The sequence below is a fragment of the Hylobates moloch genome, unplaced genomic scaffold, assembly GCF_009828535.3.
Source record: "Hylobates moloch isolate HMO894 unplaced genomic scaffold, HMol_V3 SCAFFOLD_5, whole genome shotgun sequence".
NCBI classification, from domain to species: domain Eukaryota; kingdom Metazoa; phylum Chordata; class Mammalia; order Primates; family Hylobatidae; genus Hylobates; species Hylobates moloch.
This window is the reverse complement of record NW_026652280.1, coordinates 107,490,974-107,511,961: the sequence shown is the minus strand read 5'-3', so window position 1 is coordinate 107,511,961 and position 20,988 is coordinate 107,490,974. Positions and strand designations below refer to the sequence as shown.

The 20,988-nt window shown below is 41.2% G+C and overlaps 2 protein-coding genes across 19 annotated transcripts in view; one reads left to right on the top strand and one right to left on the bottom strand.

Annotated features, from left to right (window-relative positions):
• Positions 1–20,988, bottom strand: part of LOC116468019 (putative neuroblastoma breakpoint family member 7) — a 901,770-nt gene that overhangs the window by 434,796 nt on the left and 445,986 nt on the right. The window lies entirely within an intron of this gene.
• Positions 1–20,988, top strand: part of LOC116467993 (myomegalin) — a 230,303-nt gene that overhangs the window by 69,821 nt on the left and 139,494 nt on the right. For 17 of the 18 annotated variants that reach the window (XM_032151590.2, XM_058439381.1, XM_058439362.1 and 14 more), the window contains exon 4: positions 12,077–12,187. The exons of the other annotated variant lie outside the window; for it this stretch is intronic. In XM_032151590.2, coding sequence (XP_032007481.1) covers positions 12,077–12,187 — 111 coding nt within the window. The remainder of the gene's footprint in view (positions 1–12,076; positions 12,188–20,988) is intronic. 18 annotated transcript variants of the gene reach the window in all.

Genomic DNA, 20,988 nt, shown 5'->3' with positions numbered 1-20,988 from the left:
AGTGTGAGAATGAAGAATGTTCCATGCATAGGAAATAGCTTGAATCAAGATTCAGATGAGAGAAAGAACCATAGTCAGTATTCCTAGAGAATGGGATGTAAGGAATGCAGAGAATTGAAACCAGAGAAAAGAGAGAGGAGTCATCATACAGAGTCTTGCAAGTTATGTAAAGGCTTTTAAACTTTATCTGAGCTCAAGGGAACTGCTGAAAGCTTTTAGACAGACAGGTGACATGATCAGATTTTCCTCTTAGAAAGATCCTTTTGGCTTCTGTATGGACTCTGCATAGGAGGAGTAATCTAGAGGCAGAGAAAACAGTTGCAGTATTCCAGTCAAAGGTTGGTGGAGATGCCAGTATAAAAATTAGAAAAATGGACAGGTGAAAGAAATTTCAGAGGCAGAATTGATAGGGCTAAGCCATTGATTGGATGTAGAACTAGTGAGGCTGAAGAAACCCAAAGATGACTGACCACCAATTCATCTCTTCACTCACATCCTACCCACTGTCACCTTGTCATAAACTTCCAGACTACCTTCACCTCTCTCTTCAATAACGTGAGTTATTTGTTCAAAGTCTGCCTTTTCTGTTAGAACATGAGCTCACTGTAGCAGGGACAGTGGTTGTCTTTTCACTTCTAGATACAGTGATTAGCATAATGCCTGGTACATAGTAGGCATGCCCTTTTCTTTTCTTCTTTTTTGTTTGTTTTGGATGAATAAATGATGTCAAGTTTTCTTGCTTGGTCAACTACTAGGTTATGCCCTCCACTGAGAAAGAGAACAACTGGAACAGGCACATGTAGTACTTTTATGACCATTGAAGCAACAGCAACACAAACAAAAGACAGTAAAGCGATTTCTGTTTTTGGAAGAAAAGTAGAGAAGATTCTTCCTATTATTAAGGAACTCCAGATCTACTGGGGAGACAGTCAAACAGATAATCCCAATATACTGTGAAATGGGCCACAATAAGAGTAGGTCTGCAGTGCTGTGGAAGCATTCAGGAGGAGCCCTTGCCCGGGCATTAGGGCCAGATAGGTTTCTTTCAGTAGGTAATATCTGACTTAGATCCTTATGGGCGAGTTGGGATTAGTTAAGTGAGAGCTGGGTGAGAATTAAAGAGAAGTGACATTCTAGGCTAACGCTGCTACCCATGCAGAGTCCTGGAGGCAGCACGAGCCTGGTGAATTCAGAAATGGGAGGCTTTCTGTCATGGATGGAGCAAGGGAGGGTCAACTGGGGTTCATGTTGGCTCTGTCTTTTCCTTTATCCCCCTACTTCTGGTCAAGGCATTATTGTTGCAGCCATGGGCATTCATGGTATCACTATGGACTCTTGGTTGTTGTTTTTTTTGTTTGTTTGTTTGTTTTTGAGACATGGTCTTGCTCTGTCATCCAGACTTGAGTGCAGTAGCACAATCTTGGCTCACTGCAGCGTTGACCTCCCGGGTTCAAGTGATCCCCCACCTCAGCTTCCTGAGTAGCTGGGACTACAAGAACATACCATCACGCCTGGCTAATTTTGACTTTTTAAATTTTATTTTATTTATTTATTTATTTGAGATGGAGTTTCACTCTTGCTGTCAGGCTGGAGTGCAATGGCATGATCTCCACTCACCACAACCTCCGCCTTTCGGGTTCAAGCGATTCTCCTGCCTCAGCCTCCTGAGTAGCTGGGATAACAGGCATGTGCCACCACACTGGCAAATTTTGTATTTTTAGTAGAGATGGGGTTTCTCCATGTTGGTCAGGCTGGTCTCGAACTCTTGACCTCAGGTGATCCACCCACCTTGTCCTCCCTAAGTGCCACTGCGCCTGGCCTGTTTTTTTATTTTTTGTAGAGACGGGGTCTCACTGTGTTGCCCAGGCTGGTTTCAAGCTCCTGGCCTCAAGCAATCCTTCTGCCTTGGCCTCTCGAAGTGTTTGAGCCACCACACCCGGCAACTCTTAGCTCTTGTGGCCAGAGCAGGTCGTAGTCATGCCTTCAAAATTGCCTTCACTCCTAGAAAAAAATGGAGAAAGGATTATTTAAAATCTAGAGAAAAATGTGAGCCCATAAGTCACTCTCTCTGAATTCCAGAAGCTCAGCAAATAATCTGAGTTGAACCAATTGTGAACAAACACCAAGTCCTGCTGATATTGATTGGACCAAAGTGATGGAGAATCCAGTTTGGAGTCTGGTAATCCTTGGGAGGCCCCAGCATCACTGCAGCTCAACTGTCATTCCTGCCTTGCAGCTCATTTAACTGCCTCTGGCAGCACTATTTCTGGCTGGGCCATCTATTTTTGGTGGCCAGGGAAGTTGTTATTTGTTTTGTTTTGTTTTGATATGGTTTACAGTGCCCTAATGTGATGATGAAGATAACACCTGGTTATTCCAGGATTGGGGGTGGTGTGGGTGTGTATCTATGTTGGGGAAGGCAGCAGGAACATCATCTTAACTCCTGTTCTTTATCCGCATGGTAAGGCTGCCTAAGACAGGGTTTATTAATCAACCTGATGCAATAGCTCTGTCATTAGTGGTCTTGTTATCAGGCAAGAAAAGACTGTGTACAGGATGGGTATCAGTATGCTTCCGAGTGTTAGGGGAAAAAATGGAATGGTATTATTAATATTTTAGCATTTAAGAGACTCTGGAACTTCAGGAATTATGTTAAAATTTCAGAAACAGAGTTTTAGAAGGGGGACTTGTTTGTTTATTGTACAATCCAAAAGAAAAAAGCAGGACTTTGTGGAATTCATAGTTTTCTGAAGCAGGTATCAGTAGTTGGCTTCTGAGACAAGGGCAGAAACACCATGTTGGCATAAAAGAGTTGATGAGTGGAACACCAAGTTGGTTGGCTCTGGTTGACATTTTCCTTGGTAGAATGTGGTGTGTGAAAGTTACACATATTTTTCAGAACAGGCCAAATACGTATGTTTTATGTCAAAACAGATCATATGTTTCTGTTTTATCTGAGGGTTATCACAAAACTTTACCTCTTTATAAAACTTAATCTGTGAATATTCAGTACTGAGAGCCACTTACAGGATACTTCGTCTGACCCTTCTTTTAGGGCCCAATAATATAGGTAGGATTGGTATACAGAATATTTAGATGTGATTCATTCTAAGCCATTTACCTTTAACTGAATTGAATCAAATTGGACTTTAACTGAATCTTTATCATTAAAAAAAATCTCTTATAAAAGATAAACGATTGGGTTAGTTACTTCTCTCAGCTGTGGTTTATTTCTTTGTCTTCTTCTTTTAAAAACAAAGCTTTATTCAAACGATTAACACACTATACGGCTCATCTTCTTAAATCATACAATTCTATGATTTTAGTATATTCACAGAGTTGTGCAACCATCACCACTGTCTAATTCCAGTATGTGTTTCTCACTCCAGTAGGAAACCTCATACTCATTAACACTCACTTCCCAGTTTCCCTCTCCCTGGTTCCTGGAAACCACTAATCTACTTTCTCCCTGGATTTGCCTATTCTGGACATTTCATATAAATGGAAGTATACAGTATGTGACCTTTTGTGTCTGGCTTCTTTCACATTATCATATAATGTTGTCAAGATCATTTATGTTGTAGCATGTATCAGTACTTCATTCCTTTTTATGGCTGAGTAATATTCTATAATTTGGATACGCTAAATTTTGTGTATCCATTCATCAGTTGAAGGACATTTGAAATACTTCCGATTTTGGCTATTATGAATAATGCTGCTATGAACATTCGTATATAAGATATCGTGTGGCCATATGTTCTCAATTTTCTTGGGTATATAACTAGGAAAGGAATTGCTAGGTCATATGGTAACTCTTTGTTTAACCCTTTGAGAGCCAACTTTAGTTTATTCATCTTGAAAATGAAGAAAACAATTTTTTTTTTTACATAGATCCAGGTGGTCAGATCCTTTAGGGTCACCACCAGGAAGATTATTTACAGTGAAGGATACTTTTTGAAAAGTCATAGGGGGCCTGAGGTAGAAGAGGGAATACCTTATCAGTTGCAAGTGAATCCCAGGCTCAGAAGGGTCATACAGTCTCATGATTAAGGCCCTGATGTGTATGCAGTATGGGGTCAAACTGTTGGGAGTTATAGTCTGTGCTCCTCCGCTTTCTCAGTGAACAAGTCAGTTAACCTCCTGATGTCTCTCTGTCCTAGGCAGTAAAATGGGGATCATCATGTCTTCCTACTTCAAAGGTTGTGGTAAAGATAAATGAAATAATACACATGGAAGTACTTTGTACATTGTCAAATCCAATGTAGATGATTGTTGTTGTGAAGATAGTATAATTGATCTGATTAATTTTGTAATACAGGCCCAAGTCATTCAAAACAGCCAAGAATTAATCTTTGTATTTGTACAATTCAGATTTTGTGAGAACAGCATAGAGACGCCTAGACACAGAGATGTATTATAAATAAAATATGTGTATGTAAAATGTACCAGCCCTCTCTTCTTCCTGACCCATCTCTTCTTGTCTATCCCCATCCCCAATCCAAAATAAGTTGGGCTCCTGGTTGTAGTTCCCTGGGTGCTAAAAGGCAGGAAATATTCCCCAGACATTTGTGTACCCTTCCCATAGGGCTGTTTTGAAAATATGACAATTAGCAAAGTTATAGGTTAAATCGTCTATTGGGCATCATCCTTAAGTCATTGTTACTGCTTTTGTCTTAGAAATATGGTGTCCTTTACATGCACTTACTGCTTCTGTAGCACAAGGCAGCCAGAGCTCTCAGTCTGAACAGGTAGACTCTCATTACCTTTCAGGGCTACAGGAGAGCTGGTGGGCATTCTGAAATTCTTCACAAAGTGCTAGCTCTCTCACTGGCCTTTGGTAGGAGTGTTTCTATGAGAAAAGGTGTTTCAAGCATAGAGTTTCAGGATGGCCAAAGATCTTAAAAGCCCTCTAGAGCTAAATCCTAGCTGATGTGGGAAAACTTTTAACAGTATCCCTGAAAGGTGATTCTTGAGTTTTGGTCAGGCCCCTTTTGTGACAGGAAGTTTATTCTGTCTCACGATGTATGTACTCACTAAAAATTTGATGTATAAACACATGGATAGAGTGTGGCAATATCTTTATTACATCTAACTCTACTAGAGAATTCATCCTTATATCTAATTGATAACTGCCTCCCTGTAATTCCTACTTTCATTCCCTTTAAAATAGTTTTAAAAATTATAAGCTGTTTTACAAACAACAGGAATATACAAAAAATAATTAAACACTTGTCCATGTATTGAATATCTAAATGTTAGAAAACATTATTTTTAGTTTATTTGCCTCAGGTGAAAAAACAAAAGTTAGTGTTACAGATACAGTTGCAACCTTCTTAGTATCCTGCCCAGATCCCAGTCTTCTGACTGCCTTCCTATACTTAACTATTAAGTAGTTTCCCCAAAATGACCCAATGAGAAAAAAGGAGAGCTGGGATTTGAACGCTGGCCTTCATGGTTCAAAGCTATTGCTCTTTTCACAGTTCCACGCTACCCACCCTAGATAAATATGTATAATAGTGATCATATTTATTGTCCATGTGTAAATTGATGTAAAGTGTCAAGGGTTGCTTAAAGCACTACTCTTCTGTTCTTCTATTTGCCATATTAACTTATTTTTAAAATATTTTTATTTTCAAGGAAAATAAAGATAAAAATTATCCACAGATATCAAATTAGTACAGTTAAAATTGTGGAAGTTTGATTATATTTGAAAAGAATGTGTCCATTAAGAAGATTAATCATTTTTTGTTAGTGAAGCTTTATTTTTAGGAGAAAGATTGGTAAAAAATTAATATGTTTTCAAGTACATCCATTATATGAGCTAGCTGGGGGGTCTGAATATGATTAAACAAATGTCAAGCTGGGTTTTTTTAAAGGCAGACTTGACAGTTGGTTGTGTTAATGGGGCATGACAGGCAACAGCTGGGTGGTAGTCCTCCTCCTTCTGTTGGCATTGATTGAGTCTTTATTTACGTCGTCTTTCTAGTCTGGACTAGAACAGTATTCCAGGGGTGGAATGAAGAAATTAAGGAAAAAGAAGGGGAAAGCCATTAAGGTTTGGAAGAAACATTCTGAGACCAGAGTAAAGATGTTATATGTACTAGGAGAAAAAGGAAGAACAAAGATAGAAGCACTTCCCCTTGCTCAAGAATCTGCAGTGTTTTATTTCCTAAGCAATGCAGAGGTTATCAACATACAGGCCTGTTTGCCGTGAGCTAGTAGGTTGCCGTGTGTATCTCAGGTATGTGTGTTTTTGTTTGTTAAAGCTTTTTTTTTTCTTTTCCAAGTTTCCACATGCAGCACTGATGTTTGTTAAAGCTGCAGGAAAACAAATAAGTAAAACGAAATCTAAGCAATATACAAAGAAAATAATCTTCCCAGTCAGCAGTTTCTGGCCCTCCCCACCCCTACTGCCCTCCTCCCCAGCTCCACTTCCCTTCCCTTCACTCTTATCCAGATTGACAGCCAGGATCCTGGAGGGGCAAACTCCAGACTTCTCACCCTGGCTTTCAAGATCTCCCTGAGATGGCTTTTTATTTCCCCTCATCTCTGTGGCCTATTTCAGGACAGTATGTGCCCTTTGCTTTGGCCTGGTGGGCACTCTGCCCTTTTGCTCATGTTCCACCTGCCTGGACTGCCTTGTGTTCTCCCCACTGCCTATCCAAGCTCAACTCATCCTTTGGGACGAGCTAAAGTGCCAGTTCTCTGTGGTACCTTCTCTGGCAACCTCTCCTTCCTAATTTTTATAGTTTTTACTTTTTTTTTTTTTTGAGATGGAGTCTTGCTCTGTCACCCAGGCTGGAGTGCAGTGGCATGATCTCCACTCACTGCAACCTCTACCTTCCAGGTTCAAGCAATCTTCATGCCTCGGCCTCCTGAGTAGCTGGGACTACAGGCACATGCCACCACGCCCGGCTAATTTTTGTATTTTTAGTAGAGACGGAGTTTCACCATTTTGACCAGGCTGGTCTTGAACTCCTGACCTCATGCAATCTGCTCACCTGGGCCTCCCAAAGTGCTGGGATTACAGGCATGAGCCACCGCGCCTGGCCCAGTTTTTACTATTTGTACGGTTCATATTGTCCTTTATAATTTGTCATATATGATTCCATATTTGTTCAGAACTGTTGTAGGAAGTCCAGATTCTGCATGGTGTATTAAAATGAGTCTGTTAGAATAATTTATTTTACTTATAATCTTTTTATAAGGAGGAATGCTATTAGGTATGCTTTTTATCCTAAAACATCTATATAATCTTGTGTATAGATTAAGTTGTATTAATCCAATGAGAAATAAATCAGAAGGTTAATTACTTATCCATTCTTTAATTCAGCAAGTATTTATTGAGCACCAGCTATGTATCAGGCACCGTTCTGGGCACTGGTGACACAGCAGTGAACAAACCAAGAAAACATCCCACTTTTCTCAGGAAGTTTACATGCTGGTGGGGAGAGACAGACAAGAAACAAAATAAATAAGTAAATGTATTTTAGAAGGTGATAGTGCTACGGAATAAAAAACAATGAAGGGGGATTCGGAGAGCTGGGATGAGGCACGGGATGCCTAAATAGAGTATTCACTTCACCAAGAAGGTGACATTCAATCAAAGATGAAGAAGGTGAGGAGAGAATCATGCACCTACCTAGAGAAAGAGCAGCCAGGCAGAAGGATCAACAAGTTCAAAGGCCTTGAAAAACAAAGCTTCTCTTGCTTCCTGTTTTTGAGAAACAACAAAGAGAAACAGTGTGGCTAGAGCAGAGAACAGGGGGAGAGTGGTAGGAAGAAGTAGAGGAGGTAATAGGGGAGGCAAGAAGAGGGTGTAGGGCCTCAGGCCTTGCAGTCTGGTGAGGGGACATCACCTTTCACTCTAAGTTAGACGGGAAGCCAGGGGGGCTCTCCAGCAGAGGAGTAATCCGACGTATTTTAAAAGGGTCACTGTGGCTGCTGTGCTGAGAATAGACTACAAGGGAACAAGAGTGGGAGCAGGAACACCAGTTAAGGGGCTATTCAGATCACGTAAGGAAAAGATGGCAGTACTGTGGATCAGGGTGTTAGAAATACCAGTGGCAGTAGTGGTAGTATAACGTATATATAAAATATATATATAGTAGTATAATAGTATATATAATATAGTATAATATATACTATATACATAATACAAGAGCTACGACATATATATTATACTACCATATATGTTATTAATATATATACTATTATGTATAATATACATAGTAAGATTTGCAGACAGATGATATGTAGGAGAGAGAATGAATCAAGAATGATTCAAAGGTTTGGGCTCAAAAATCTGAAAATAAAAAAGGTGTAGTGAGGGAGGAGCATGTTTACTGGGAAAGATCAGGAGTTCAGTTTTAGATATCACAAGTATGTGATGTCTAAATTCAAGCAGAGATTTCTACTAGACAGTCAGATATCAATTGGAGTTCAGGGAAAAGATCAGGGTGGGCATGTGAACTTAGAAATATAAGTGAACAAAACGTCATTTTTCTACCTATTCTAGAATAAGTGTTCTACCCAAATATAGTTTCTTTGGGACTATTAAAACAAACCCTTTTCATATTACTGGAAATCTATGAGAATAATACAGGTGAGCCAGCCCATATATAACAAAGCAAAACGTACAATGTTTATGGAATATTTACCTGTTCATTGATTCCACAAATATTTAGAGAGTGCTTCCTGAATACTATGCAACAAGAATACAAGGACACAAAATATGCCTTGTCAGCTCTCAAAACACTCTAGCCCAGTTGAGGTCATCGTAAACAGATTGTGACAGCACAATGGGGTGAATGCTGTTGGAGAGGTCTCACGTTGTTATGGAAGCTATAGGAGTTTATGAAGACGTATTAGTCATTGACTTTTTCCTTGGGCAGCTTCAGACTAGTTGGAAAGATCAAACACACAAAAAGTCACGTAACTCTTAAAAGATGTAAATAACCCTTCAAGATAATAAGAGCCACATCATAAGGCAGCATATGAACACTTGTTGAATGTTAATATCTGCCTTAGAGTTCAAAAGAGGAAGAAGTCTTTCCAGGCTAGGGTAACAGGAAAGGCTTTACTTGGGTGGAATTTGGGAACATTCAAGTTGAATGATCTAAGCCAAGAGTTGAATATGTACGGCTAGATCTTGGGTAAGAAGACTTGGTTGGAGATTTGGGAGTTGTTTCGAAGGTGAAAGTATAGCCCTAAAAGTGGATAAACCCTCCATGGATAAAAATGTGAAGAGAAAAAAAGCAGAAGGCTAAGGACTTACCATCATTTAAGTACCCACTTTCAGGAGCTGGCAAAAAAACACAGAAAAGGAGCCAGAGAGATAGAAGAACAAGACGTCATGGAGGAAATAGGCATAAATGTCCAACAGAAATCTAGGATGCATAAGAATACCCTGGATTCATATGCAGTTTTACTTCCTGTAAAACTTTTATGAAATTATCTTACCTGATAAAGGAATCTAAGTAGACAGCCAAAGCATGATTAAACACTTATCTAGACTCTGGCAGCCTGGCTCCCCTTGAGCAAAATGGAGGTGATAATAACTGGGTTATCACCTTGAAGAGCTTAGACCAGGAAAGGCCCTTAAAAATCACTAATTTTGGCTGGACGCGGTGGCTCATGCCTGTAATCCCCACACTTTGGGAGGCCAAGGCGGGCGGATCATGAGGTCAGGAGATCGAGACCATCCTGGCTAACGCTGTGAAACCCCGTCTCTACTAAAACTATGAAAAATTAGCTGGGCGTGGTGGCAGGCACCTGTAGTCCCAGCTACTCGGGAGGCTGAAGCAGGAGAATGGCATGAACCCAGGAGGCGGAGGTTGCAGTGAGCCGAGATTGCACCACTGCACTCCAGCCTAGGCAACAGAGCAAGACTCCGTCTCAAAAAAAAAATCACCAATATTTAAAGCCATTTCATTTTTTAAGTGAGGACAGTTAGGCCTCTAGAGAAGTGGTCTATAACATAGCTATTTAGTAAGAGAACTGGGAATGGAAAAGGATATTTTAAGTTGTTTTAACTTAGACTTTTTTCTTCACTGTCTCTAACTAAGCCTAATTGGCATTCTCTTATTCTAAGAATTCAGATTTAGTGAAAATAGTTAAATGGATTTTAAATGTGTAGTTTTATTTTTTTCAAATGGTAAATATTTTGACTTGCCTATTTTGCCTATTTATAATCTAAATCTATTTGGGAGAATGCTTTGCTCTAATTATGCCCTCCTGAGGCCACTTTATCCACTCAAACATTTTCTATCTTTCAAGGCAAAGTGCAAATTCAACACCTAATGAGGCTTTCTCTGATCACCCCAGTAAGAACTGACTACTCTTTCTTATGGGCTCCCCCAGAGTCAACATTTTTTAAACTCAGGTTGAAATTATTAGTGGGTCATGAAATCCATCTGGTGGGTCACTCCCAGAAAAAGAAATAGGAAATATCAGAGTACATCACACATATTGATGGTGACAATTACTTTTTGAAACATTCACTTCAGTTAAGAGTGTATGCATATGTACTAGATGGCAATGTAACATGTAAAAGTTGAAAAACACAGGTTTGGAGGATCATAATGTAAAACACATATCTTAACATACCATGGCCAGCTGTATGGTCACATAGCTCTTTGAGGGTTGGGACATTCTTGATCTATATATCCCTTATGCCCAATGTCCTACCTGGTGAGTGCTCAGGAGTTGTTGGCTGGAATGATTATGAAGGTTTGAGAAGGAATTGGAAGAATGAAAAGCAGGTAGGTTGGGGAGGAAATGAGGGCTCGAATTAAGTGTAAATTTTGTAGCTTCCTTTATCTTGGATGTTAATATTTTTTTTCAACCTAATATTATTGCCACCAAGAACCCGTGTTTGTTATCCGTGCTGTGGGGTTGTCTCCCATCACCTTCAATGTAATGTGGTATAAATAATACTTCCTGCTAATGTTGCAGCTGTCACTCAAGGATCTTAAATTACTTTAGGAGCAAGATCTGGTGATGAGTGCCCGGCTCCACTTGGCAGGTGCCAGAGTTAAGAACCAGTGACAGCCTGAAATCTTTGGGCTCCAGGATGACGGCTCCCTCTCTGTCATCCTCCCACACTCTCTTCTGCCCATCCCTTCTTCCATGGAGGGAGGATCCCTTGACCCTGCCTCTTTTTGAGCTTTGTAACTGGTAAACAGAGTCTGCAAAGATTCCACTGAGCTAGAAGATTTGCTCTTTCTTTGCGGGTAGCTATGGTGTGTTTCGGGGGAGGGCTCATGGCAATAAAGGCTATTAGTTGAACTGCCTCAGAGCTCAAAAAGGTTGGGGCTGAAAACTGCAAAGGAACTCATTAGAGGTGAGCTCTAGATTATCAAAGGAAATTGAGACTCCTCTGGTTAGAAGCTCTTTAAGATTTGCACTGGACAGAAAGAGGATATTTGACATGCGGTTACCTTTGTGGGCCATTTTATGTACATGTGGTCTTTTCTATAGCAACCTTATTTCTTTCTTCTAGCCACACCCTTTTGGTCTTATAAGACCCAAATCATAAGTCCAAATCAACCACAAGTCATTTAAATACCCCCTCCCCACCGTATATTTCCTTCTCTTCTTTGCAAACCCACTGTCACCTTGAATTACTCCCCTCCCCCTTTCCTGGAAGCTCTTGGGGGTCAGTCTCTCTTTTCCGAGAAGCTGTTAACTGCCTACAGTTGGGCCTGGGAGGCTCCAGGAGGGTGACAGCAGAGTCCTGGCTTGGAGTCGGGTTACACCACTTGTGTCTGAGTTCACGCAGCATGTTCCTCTGTCAGGGATTCCGCAAATATCTCCCTGAGGTAAAAAAGGAAAGTGTGCTGCGCTCCAGCACCCAGAGCAGTGAGCCCAGTCCCGAGTCCCGGAGAGAGCTCCAGCAATAGGGGCCATGTCGCCATAGCCCCAGCCTCTCGGTCCACAGCCTCAGCAGCGTCCCAGCCGGCTGGCTTCATGCTGCTGTGCAGCTGCACCATGTTCCTGGGTTGAGGGGGCAATCGGGCACGCTCCTCCCCATGGGTTGCCCATCATGTCTAATGGATATCGCACTCTGTCCCAGCACCTCAATGACTTGAAGAAGGAGAACTTCAGCCTCAAGCTGCGCATCTACTTCCTGGAGGAGCGCATGCAACAGAAGTATGAGGCCAGCCGGGAGGACATCTACAAGCGGGTGAGTGCAGGGGCCCGCTTCTCCGGAGCAGGGGCAGGGGCAGGGGCAGGGGCAGGGGCAGGGGACGGTTTGGCCTGCCAGTCCGTCGCTATTCTAGGCTCTTCCTAGCTGGCGCTGTGCTAGTCAGCGAGAGAGGTGGGGTTTCGTCCAGCCCTGGTCAACTTAACAATCTGTGACCTTGGACAAGCTCATTTCACCTCTCTGATGCCTGCTTTCTGCTTTCTTTCTCTGTAAAGAAAGAGGGCTGGAATAAATCAGAGGCTCTCTCAAACACTGACGTGGAACTGTGCAGAACAATCACCTTGGGAGCTGATTTAAAATGTAGATTCCATGCCACACCCTAAGGATTCCGATGTAGTAATGTAGGGGAAAGTGGGGGTAGAGGGTGGGGCTGGGTTGGATATTTGCATTTTTAAAATTTATTTATTTTAGAAACAGGTCTTGCCCTCTTGCTCAGGCTGGAGTGCAGTGTCACCATCATAGCGCTGCAGACACCAACTCTTGGGCTCAAGTGATGCCTTCTGGTTCAGCCTCCTGAGCAGCTGGGACCACAGGCACAGGACACCAGGCCCAGATAATTAAAAAAAAAAAAAATTGGCAGGGCACAGTGGCTCATGCCTGTAATCCCAGCACTTTGGGAAGCCAAGGCAGACAGAAGGCTTGAGGTCAGGAGTTCGAGACCAGCCTGGCCAACATGGTGAAACTCCATCTCTACTTAAAAAGTACAAAAATTAGCGGGTGTGGTGGCACTTGCCTGTAGTCCAAGCTACTTGGGCGGCTGAGTGAGGCAGGAGGATTGCTTGAACCCAGGAGGCGGAGGTTGCAGTGAGACAGGATTGCACCACTACACTCCAGCCTAGGTGACAGAGCAAGATATTGTCTCAAAAAAAAAAAAAATTCATACCAAAGGGGTGGCACTATGTTGTCCAGGCTGGTCTCAAGCTCCTGGCCTTTAGATCCTCCCACCTCAGCCTCCACAGTTGTTGGTATTATAGGCATGAGCCACTTTGCCTGGGAAAATATGTATTTTTAAGCAAGATCCCTGAGGTGGTAGCTCTGAAGCAGATCATCTCCAGGTCATACCTCTCCTAAAGAAAGTCCCCTCCTAGCTCTGGCTTGGTGGGGCAGAGAATGATGCAATGGAGAAAAGGGCAGGGGCTAAGGGTGTTTCCGTTCCTTGAGAAATTCATGTTTGCTTTTGAAGATGACTATGCAGATAAGCTTTTAAGACAGAATCTTAGGCATCTTTAGTCTTTGGAATAGCTTGCCTTAGAATGAAGAAGAGAGTAACCTGTGGGATAGCAGTTGGCCTGGGTGGAGTGGGAGGGTAAATGGCCTCTTCCTTGGTTGGGAGGGCTATCTTGATTGACAGGTCAGTGATCGGGGTGGGGAAGGAAGACCTGCTGGATTGGCTGAGCTGTGGGTGAGATAGGACAGCACCTTGGTAAGAGGACATTGGGCTATGGGTTATGAAGATTAAGCCTCGTAGCTGGTCACCACAATATTGGTTTCCTCAGCCCTCTCTGTGTCTGGACAAGCAGGACCTGAAGTGGCCCAAGTGACTGGGGACTGGTTGCCTCTGACCTCATCAGAGATTCTAACTCTCCAACTGTTTACCCCAGAGGACTATACAAATATCATTTTCTATGTGTGCCCTGTCCTGTCAAGAGGATGACTGGGAAGCATCACAGACTGCTAGATAACATCTTGGATCAGGGAAATAGCTGGTGTCTATGAGACCCAAATGGTTATTTAGTTAATTCAATTAACGTGTATAGCTAAATCTGGGGGATTTAACTCTATTTCCTGTCTCTCCTGCATTTCCATGTTTTAAGTCCAAAGTTTCCAGAAGTTGGTCCAGATTCACCTTTTATCTTTTATGTGGCTATATAATGAGTGTGCCTCATTGGAGCTGTCAGGTGTCAAGAAGGATATTGCCAAGTGAGGGTTGGTAACAGAGAGATGGCGAGAGATGGAGGATGAGTGGGAGGTTTTGCCTTAGGGTAGGAATAGTGGATGGATTTGTTCACTGTGCAGAGGGAGGAACTTTCCCCATTAACTGTCTTCAAGGCAAAGAAGGAAAGGACAATTTCTTAGGTAATTTGAGGGAAAGGATTTTGTTGTTGTTGTTGTTGTTGTTTTGAGACAGAGTCTCACTCTGTCGCCCAGGCTAGAGTGCAGTGGCACGATCTCAGCTCACTGCAACCTCCGCCTCCTGGGTTCAAGCAATTCTCCGGAGTAGCTGGGACTACAGACGCCTGCTACCACACCTGGCTAATTTTTGTATTTTTAGTAGAGACGGGGTTTTACCATGTTGGCCAGGCTGGTCTCGAACTCCTGACCTCAGGCGATCTGCCCGCCTCAGCCTCCCAAAGTACTGGGATTACAGGTGTGAGCCACTGCGCCCCGCCATGATTTTTTTTTTTTAAAGCTTGAATCAGATGGCTGTCTGAATCATTTGGTCTCACTCTCTGCTCCGCCTTAGCGAAAGATCTTTAGGAAACAACTTTGGGTGGGGTGTGAGAAGGCACCATTTCTCACTTGGAGAAGTGTGATAAATGAGATTATAGGAGCTGCACAACGTGTATGTGGGGGGAGTGGAACACAGCATATTGTCACATGCAGAGAGGACAACCCTTTTGCTAGACTCTAGTATTGCCATGGGTCCCATACAGGAAGTAGGTATGGCCCTGTCTCTATCTAGTCTTACGTGTGAGCAGAGTTGTCAGGCATCTACTGCATCATATGATTTGAAGGATCTCAAACTACTGTATCCCCTCCTCTTCCTTCTCACCAAATGTTTGTTCAATCTGCCTTGTCATATTAATTTTCTCATTTGGCTATGATTATTTGAAAAGCGCTAAAGGCTTGTGCTAAAATGTTCTTATTACTTGGGAAACAGAACACATAAAGCCATTATCAATCATTCAGAGTTGAAATTAGTTTACCACACTATGTCATGATGAGGGATTGATAGGAACTAGAGCCGTTCTGGTTTATTTTATTTTTTGAGACAGGGTCTCGCTCTGTCACCCAGGCTAGAGTGCAGTGGCACCGTCACGGCTCCCTGCAGCCTTGACCTCCTGGGCTCAAGTGATCCTCCCACCCCAGCCTCCCAAGTAGCTGGACCACAGGTGTGCCACCACACCTGGCTATTTATATATATATATATATGTGTGTGTGTGTATTTTTTTTTTTTTTGGCAGAGATAGAGGTCTCACTATGTTGCCCAGGCTGGTCTCAAATTCCTGGGCTCAAGTGATCTTCCCACCTTGGCCTCCTAAAGTGCTGGGATTACAGGCATGAGCCACCACACCCAGCCACAGTTCTGTTTTGATGTAAGAACAAGAGATTCGGAAAACACTGCATTAGGACCTATTGTCAACCAGGAGACTTAGTTAGGCAAGTTACTTAGCCTCTCTGAGCCTGTTCCAGCCTCTGTAGGATTGGCATTAACAATAATGCTACAGATACTGAGAATTATTTTTTCTATGAATAAGTAGCAGCCATGAAGATGAAATAAGAAAACATATCAAAACACTTTGTAAACTTAATAACATCACATATATATGAGAGGGTAGTAGTTATATTTCTACTAGTAGTTATAGTTATTATAAAATTTAAATATGGGGGCGAGGTTTGACTCTTTATAATCTCACCCTCATAATTCCCACAGATGTGTCTTATGTTCATTCTTGTTATTCATATTGTGATCCCACAAGATTAGGAAGATTAATTAGCAGCAATGTTGGCGAAGAGACATCATGGGTAATGTGCCCAGCACCACATGGGAGATCAGGTGGTTTAGAGGATAATTTAGGGTAGGTACTGTTCTGTTACCAAACTTAGTAACAGAAGTTTGATTTTTCTGTTGCTAAGAAACAGAATTTTCTTGATTCTGATTTTTTTTCTTTAGCGTTGGAAGGACACTTCTTTAAAAAAAAATAGTAAAAACATTAAATCAAACTCTACTGAGTTAGAATCTGCAATAATTTGAGTGCTGTATGCGTGGTTCTTTTTAAGAAAACCAATGCTTGTGAAACATATGTAACGGAAAGTCTATTGTGAGAAGTAATTATTTTATTGATGTGCATGTTTATGCTACAGGGAATTTTTGTTGAGCTATTTGTACTTAAGAGTGAAAAATTACTCTTAGCGAGAAACAATAAAGTATTTGATTGGCTTCAGGGAAGGGAAATACGGGCAACTTTGGGAGAAGAGGACTGGAGAGTGGGTGCTATCTTTCTCTTTCCAAGTGGCAAATCTTATTCTAGGTAGCTGATTGAGGAGACTAAAATAGATATAATCCTTACCTGTAAATGGAAGCTATAAGGATTTTAAGTTATAAGAGGAGTTGTCAAAGCTAGAGAGTTATGTTAAAAACCTAAGAGTATCAACCTCAAAGCAAGTAAATAAAAAAGAAGTTAGGAGTTTCTCTCTTTTAAGCTGTTCAGAGAATTAAGAAATAATCTTAACAATCATCCTGGCCGGCCGGGCGTGGTGGCTCACGCCTGTAATCCCAGCACTTTGGGAGGCCGAGGCGGGCGGATCACGAGGTCAGGAGATCGAGACCATCCTGGCTAACACGGTGAAACCCCGTCTCTACTAAAAATACAAAAAAACTAGCTGGGCGAGGTGGCGGGCGCCTGTAGTCCCAGCTACGGGGAAGGCTGAGGCAGGAGAATGGCGTGAACCCCGGGGGGCGAAGCCTGCAGTGAGCCGAGATCGCACCACTGCACTCCAGCCTGGGTGACAGAGCGAGACTTCTCAAAAAAAAAAAAAATAAATAAATAAAAAATAAAGGAATCATCCTGGCCATGGATTAATAAAATAATATTAATTTATACATAAAAATTGGTTTCTTGAGACTGGCTGCTTTTTTGTTGAGTGTTTATCCTGTAAGCTTCAATTTTTGTAAATCATCATCATAATTTTTTTAAAAAGGAAGAGGCTGCTTACCCTCAGTACCGACGGAGTGGGACATATGCCTACATGACTAGGCACTACTACCCCCTTTTGGTAGCAAACATTAATTATAAGTTCAGTTTTTAGGGGAGACAATTTTAAACATATAAAGCAAGCAAAGGAGAAATCATTGCAGTACACTGACTCTGGAGCAGAATAAAGTGAGAAAATGTTGTGAGTGGTCCACAGCTGAGTATGGCCCACTCCTAGGGAGACTGGCTTGTTAGCATTTCTGGACTGCAGCTGCTGCGGTAAGTAATTTTTGGGTGGCAACTTGGCTGACTTCCTCATTGTTGATTGCCTAATCCTGCATTTTCCCATATTAGTCAAGTGTGTCGCCACTGGAATCTTGTCTGACCCTGGAATTTATGAAATCCACTGCTGCATGGTAAACACCCAGTCTCCAAACAGCACACAAAACCATCATCCACTGGGTTTTGCCCCCGATGGCTACTTGTTCAACTTGTGTGAATTAAGTTTCCATTCTAAGAATGAAGTTGAAAAACTGACAAGGCCAGATCTGATAGCAAAAGAGTCAGGAGAAATAAAATATTGTCATCCTTGACCGGATAGAGTCAATGTTTAAATATGATGTAATTGATATTGGAAGGTTAAACTGGACTTAGCCCTTAGATATGAGTTGAGAGAGTTGTGTTCCGTTGCTTTATGACCCTTAAGCTGCCTGACTTCTTTGAGATTGAAACTTCTTTGGTTTTCTCATCTTTGAGATTGGATGATACTTTTTCTGCGCAATCTTTGAGGTTTATGCATAGCGTACTTCTATAGCTATGGTAAACAGCCTACTGATTTTACTTGCCTACCAAATTGTCATTGTTTTTCTATTATGTTATTGCTGGGCATAATGGCTAAGAGCTATAAATTGGCGAGACCTGGGGTGAAATCTTGATTTTTCTACTTACTGTTTGTGTTGGGAAAAATACCATAATTTCTCTAAGCTAAAGCAAGGGCAGTATAACACCTATCTTATAGGATCTAGAGGAGGATGAAATGAGTCAATTAGCTGAACTCAGCGTAATGCCTATCACATAGTAAGCTCTCAATAAATATTTGCCATTATTGTGACAAATTGAGAGATGGCAAACTTATCCAGATAAGTCTTAATTACTGGACACATTCACGCTGGACTATTTTTTATTCCAAATCAGTTTCTTTTTCCTCAATAGTGGACTTGGAACCGTTTGTCCTATTTGTCTCAATTCTCAATTTTTGTTTGCTTGTGTGTAAATAACAATATAATCCAAGTGTCGCTATTGCATCAAATTTACCTTGGCATTCTCAGATACAAATGTTCATTCAAAGAAAATAAATAAGAAAGGCTGGGTTGATTAAATTTCTTTTTGGCTCATTGACTGATTTTCTTCGGTCCTAGCCTGATTTCTTTAGGTTTTGGGCAACATGATGAGGAACAATATACCTGCAGACTTACAGGGAAGCTCAGGAACTCCCTCAGGCTGTAGGATTTAGGAAGCTGGACTTGAACCAAAGGAAGGCTATTAGAGAAGGATGAGTGTCTTGGCGGGTTATCAAAAATGTTGGGACAAAAGTTTTGAACTCTAAGGAAACCTGAATTCTTAACCTGCCTTTTCTAGCTACATGATCTTGGCCAAGTCACTTAACTTCTGTGAACCTTAGTTTCCTAAATTAGAGTCATCAATTCCTGTCCTGTTCTTCTCCCCCATGGGTAAACATGTTTTAGTGTATTAGGTGTTAGATAAATAGAAAGGATTGTGATTTCTACCCTGCATAGCTTGAGACACATACTAGAAAGCATGCACCTGCTCAGGTTATTGCCTAAAGTGGCTGTGTGGCTGCTGTTGCCAGAATTAATGGTTGTCTTCTTATATGTAGCAGAGTTTGCTCTTCTTTTACAGTTGGATGCCTTAATTAATTAGTGGCTATGTTTTTTTCTCCTATGTTTTACTTACACAAACTTTAAGAAATGTGTATGATGGGAAGGGAGGAACATAAGAGACAGACAAGATTACATTAGCCAAACTATTTTTAAATGGTTCTCTGGAAGCCTAGTATGAACATGGTCCATGTGTGTCTGTGTCTATGCACACTCTATGTGCCAGTTCCCCATTCTCAGCCTTCTGAGGTTTGTGAGGTCGTGCTTACCTATTTCTTCTTTCAGGGAATGAAAGTTGGAAGAAATAGAGGGAATCCATCCATTAAATTTTTGTAACCAATATTTATGATTTTGGTTAAATATTTTTTTAAACTTCACACTCATTAGGATGGCTCTTATACTAAAAATCAAACAACCCACAAGATAACAAATACTAGTAAAGATGTGGAGAAATTGGAACGCTTGCACATTGCTAGAAAGAATGTGAAATGGTGCAGGTGCTGTGAAAAACAGTATGGAGTTTCTCAAAAAAGTAAACATAGACTTACTGTATAATCCAGCAATTCAACTCTGGGTATAACATAAAATAAATGAAAACAGGAACTCAAATAGATATTCGTATTTCTGTGCTCATGGGAGCATTATTTACAGTAGCCAACAGGTGGAAGCAACTCAAGTGTTCATTGACAAATGAGTAGATGAACAAAATGTGGGCTATACAGACACTGGATATTATTTAGCCTTAGAAAGGTATGAAACTCTGACATGTGCTGTAACATGAGTGAACCTTAAAGATGTCATGCTAAGTAAAGTCAATCCCTAAAGGACAAATATTTATTATTTCACTTAAATGAAGTACCTAGAGTAGTCAAATAATAAAGACAGAAAGCGGAACTATGGTTGCCAGGGGTTGTGGGGCGGAGGGAATGGGGAGTTAGTGGCTACAGTTTCATTTGGGAAAAAGTTCTGGAGATGGATAGTGATGATATTTGAACAACTATGTGAATGTACTTAATGCCATAGAACTATATACTTTAAAATAGTCAAAATGGCAAATTTTATGATACGTATATTTTACCACACACACAAAAAATGTTTAGGCCCGGCATGTTGGCCCATGTCAGTAATCCCAGCACGTCGCGAGGCCAAGGTGGGAGGATCACTTGAGCCGAGGAGTTTGAGACCAGCCTGGGAAACATAGCAAGACTGCATCTCTGCAAATTTTGTCTTTTTAATTAGCTGACATAGTGGTGTGTGGCTGTGGTCTCAGCTACTTGGGAGGCTGAGGTGGGAGGATTGCTTGAGTCCAGAAGGTTGAGGCTGCAGTGAGCCCTGATTGTGCCCCTGCATTCTAGCCTGGGTGACAGAGTGAGACCCCATCTCACACATGCACACACACAAAAAATGCTTAAAGCAACTTTCCCCAAAAAGTCAGTTACTGATAAAAATAGTGGAACTCTTAACCAAAGGCAACTCTGTTTTCTGCTTTTCCATAACACAACTTATCTCATTTTTTTAGAGCTTTTAATTAGAATTCATAATACTTGCCTGTTGAGAAATGCTTTTTCCCTTTGAATACTTAGGAATTTTTCTTTCAACCACTGGAAAACAAATCTCGAACTAAATTCTGGGCCCTAATTTAATTCTAATCCACTTTCAGTTATCCCCCTAACAATGTCTACATAATTTATACTTCTGCATGAACTTATTACAAGGCCACTTCTTTCTATAATTTATGTACATTCAGGTTTATGCACTGATAGAAGTAGCATGTTACACTTGAAAAAAATAGGCATTTAAATGTTTCCCTTGTTTGCAATATCATTTTAGTCATTTTTTTGCTCATGTTTGCACATATGCATTGGTGTATTCAATCAAATGTCTATTGATTATCTACTATATGCCAGCTACTGTGCTAGATTCTGGTGGAGAAGACATCAACAAATAAATAAAAATGGTATAATAA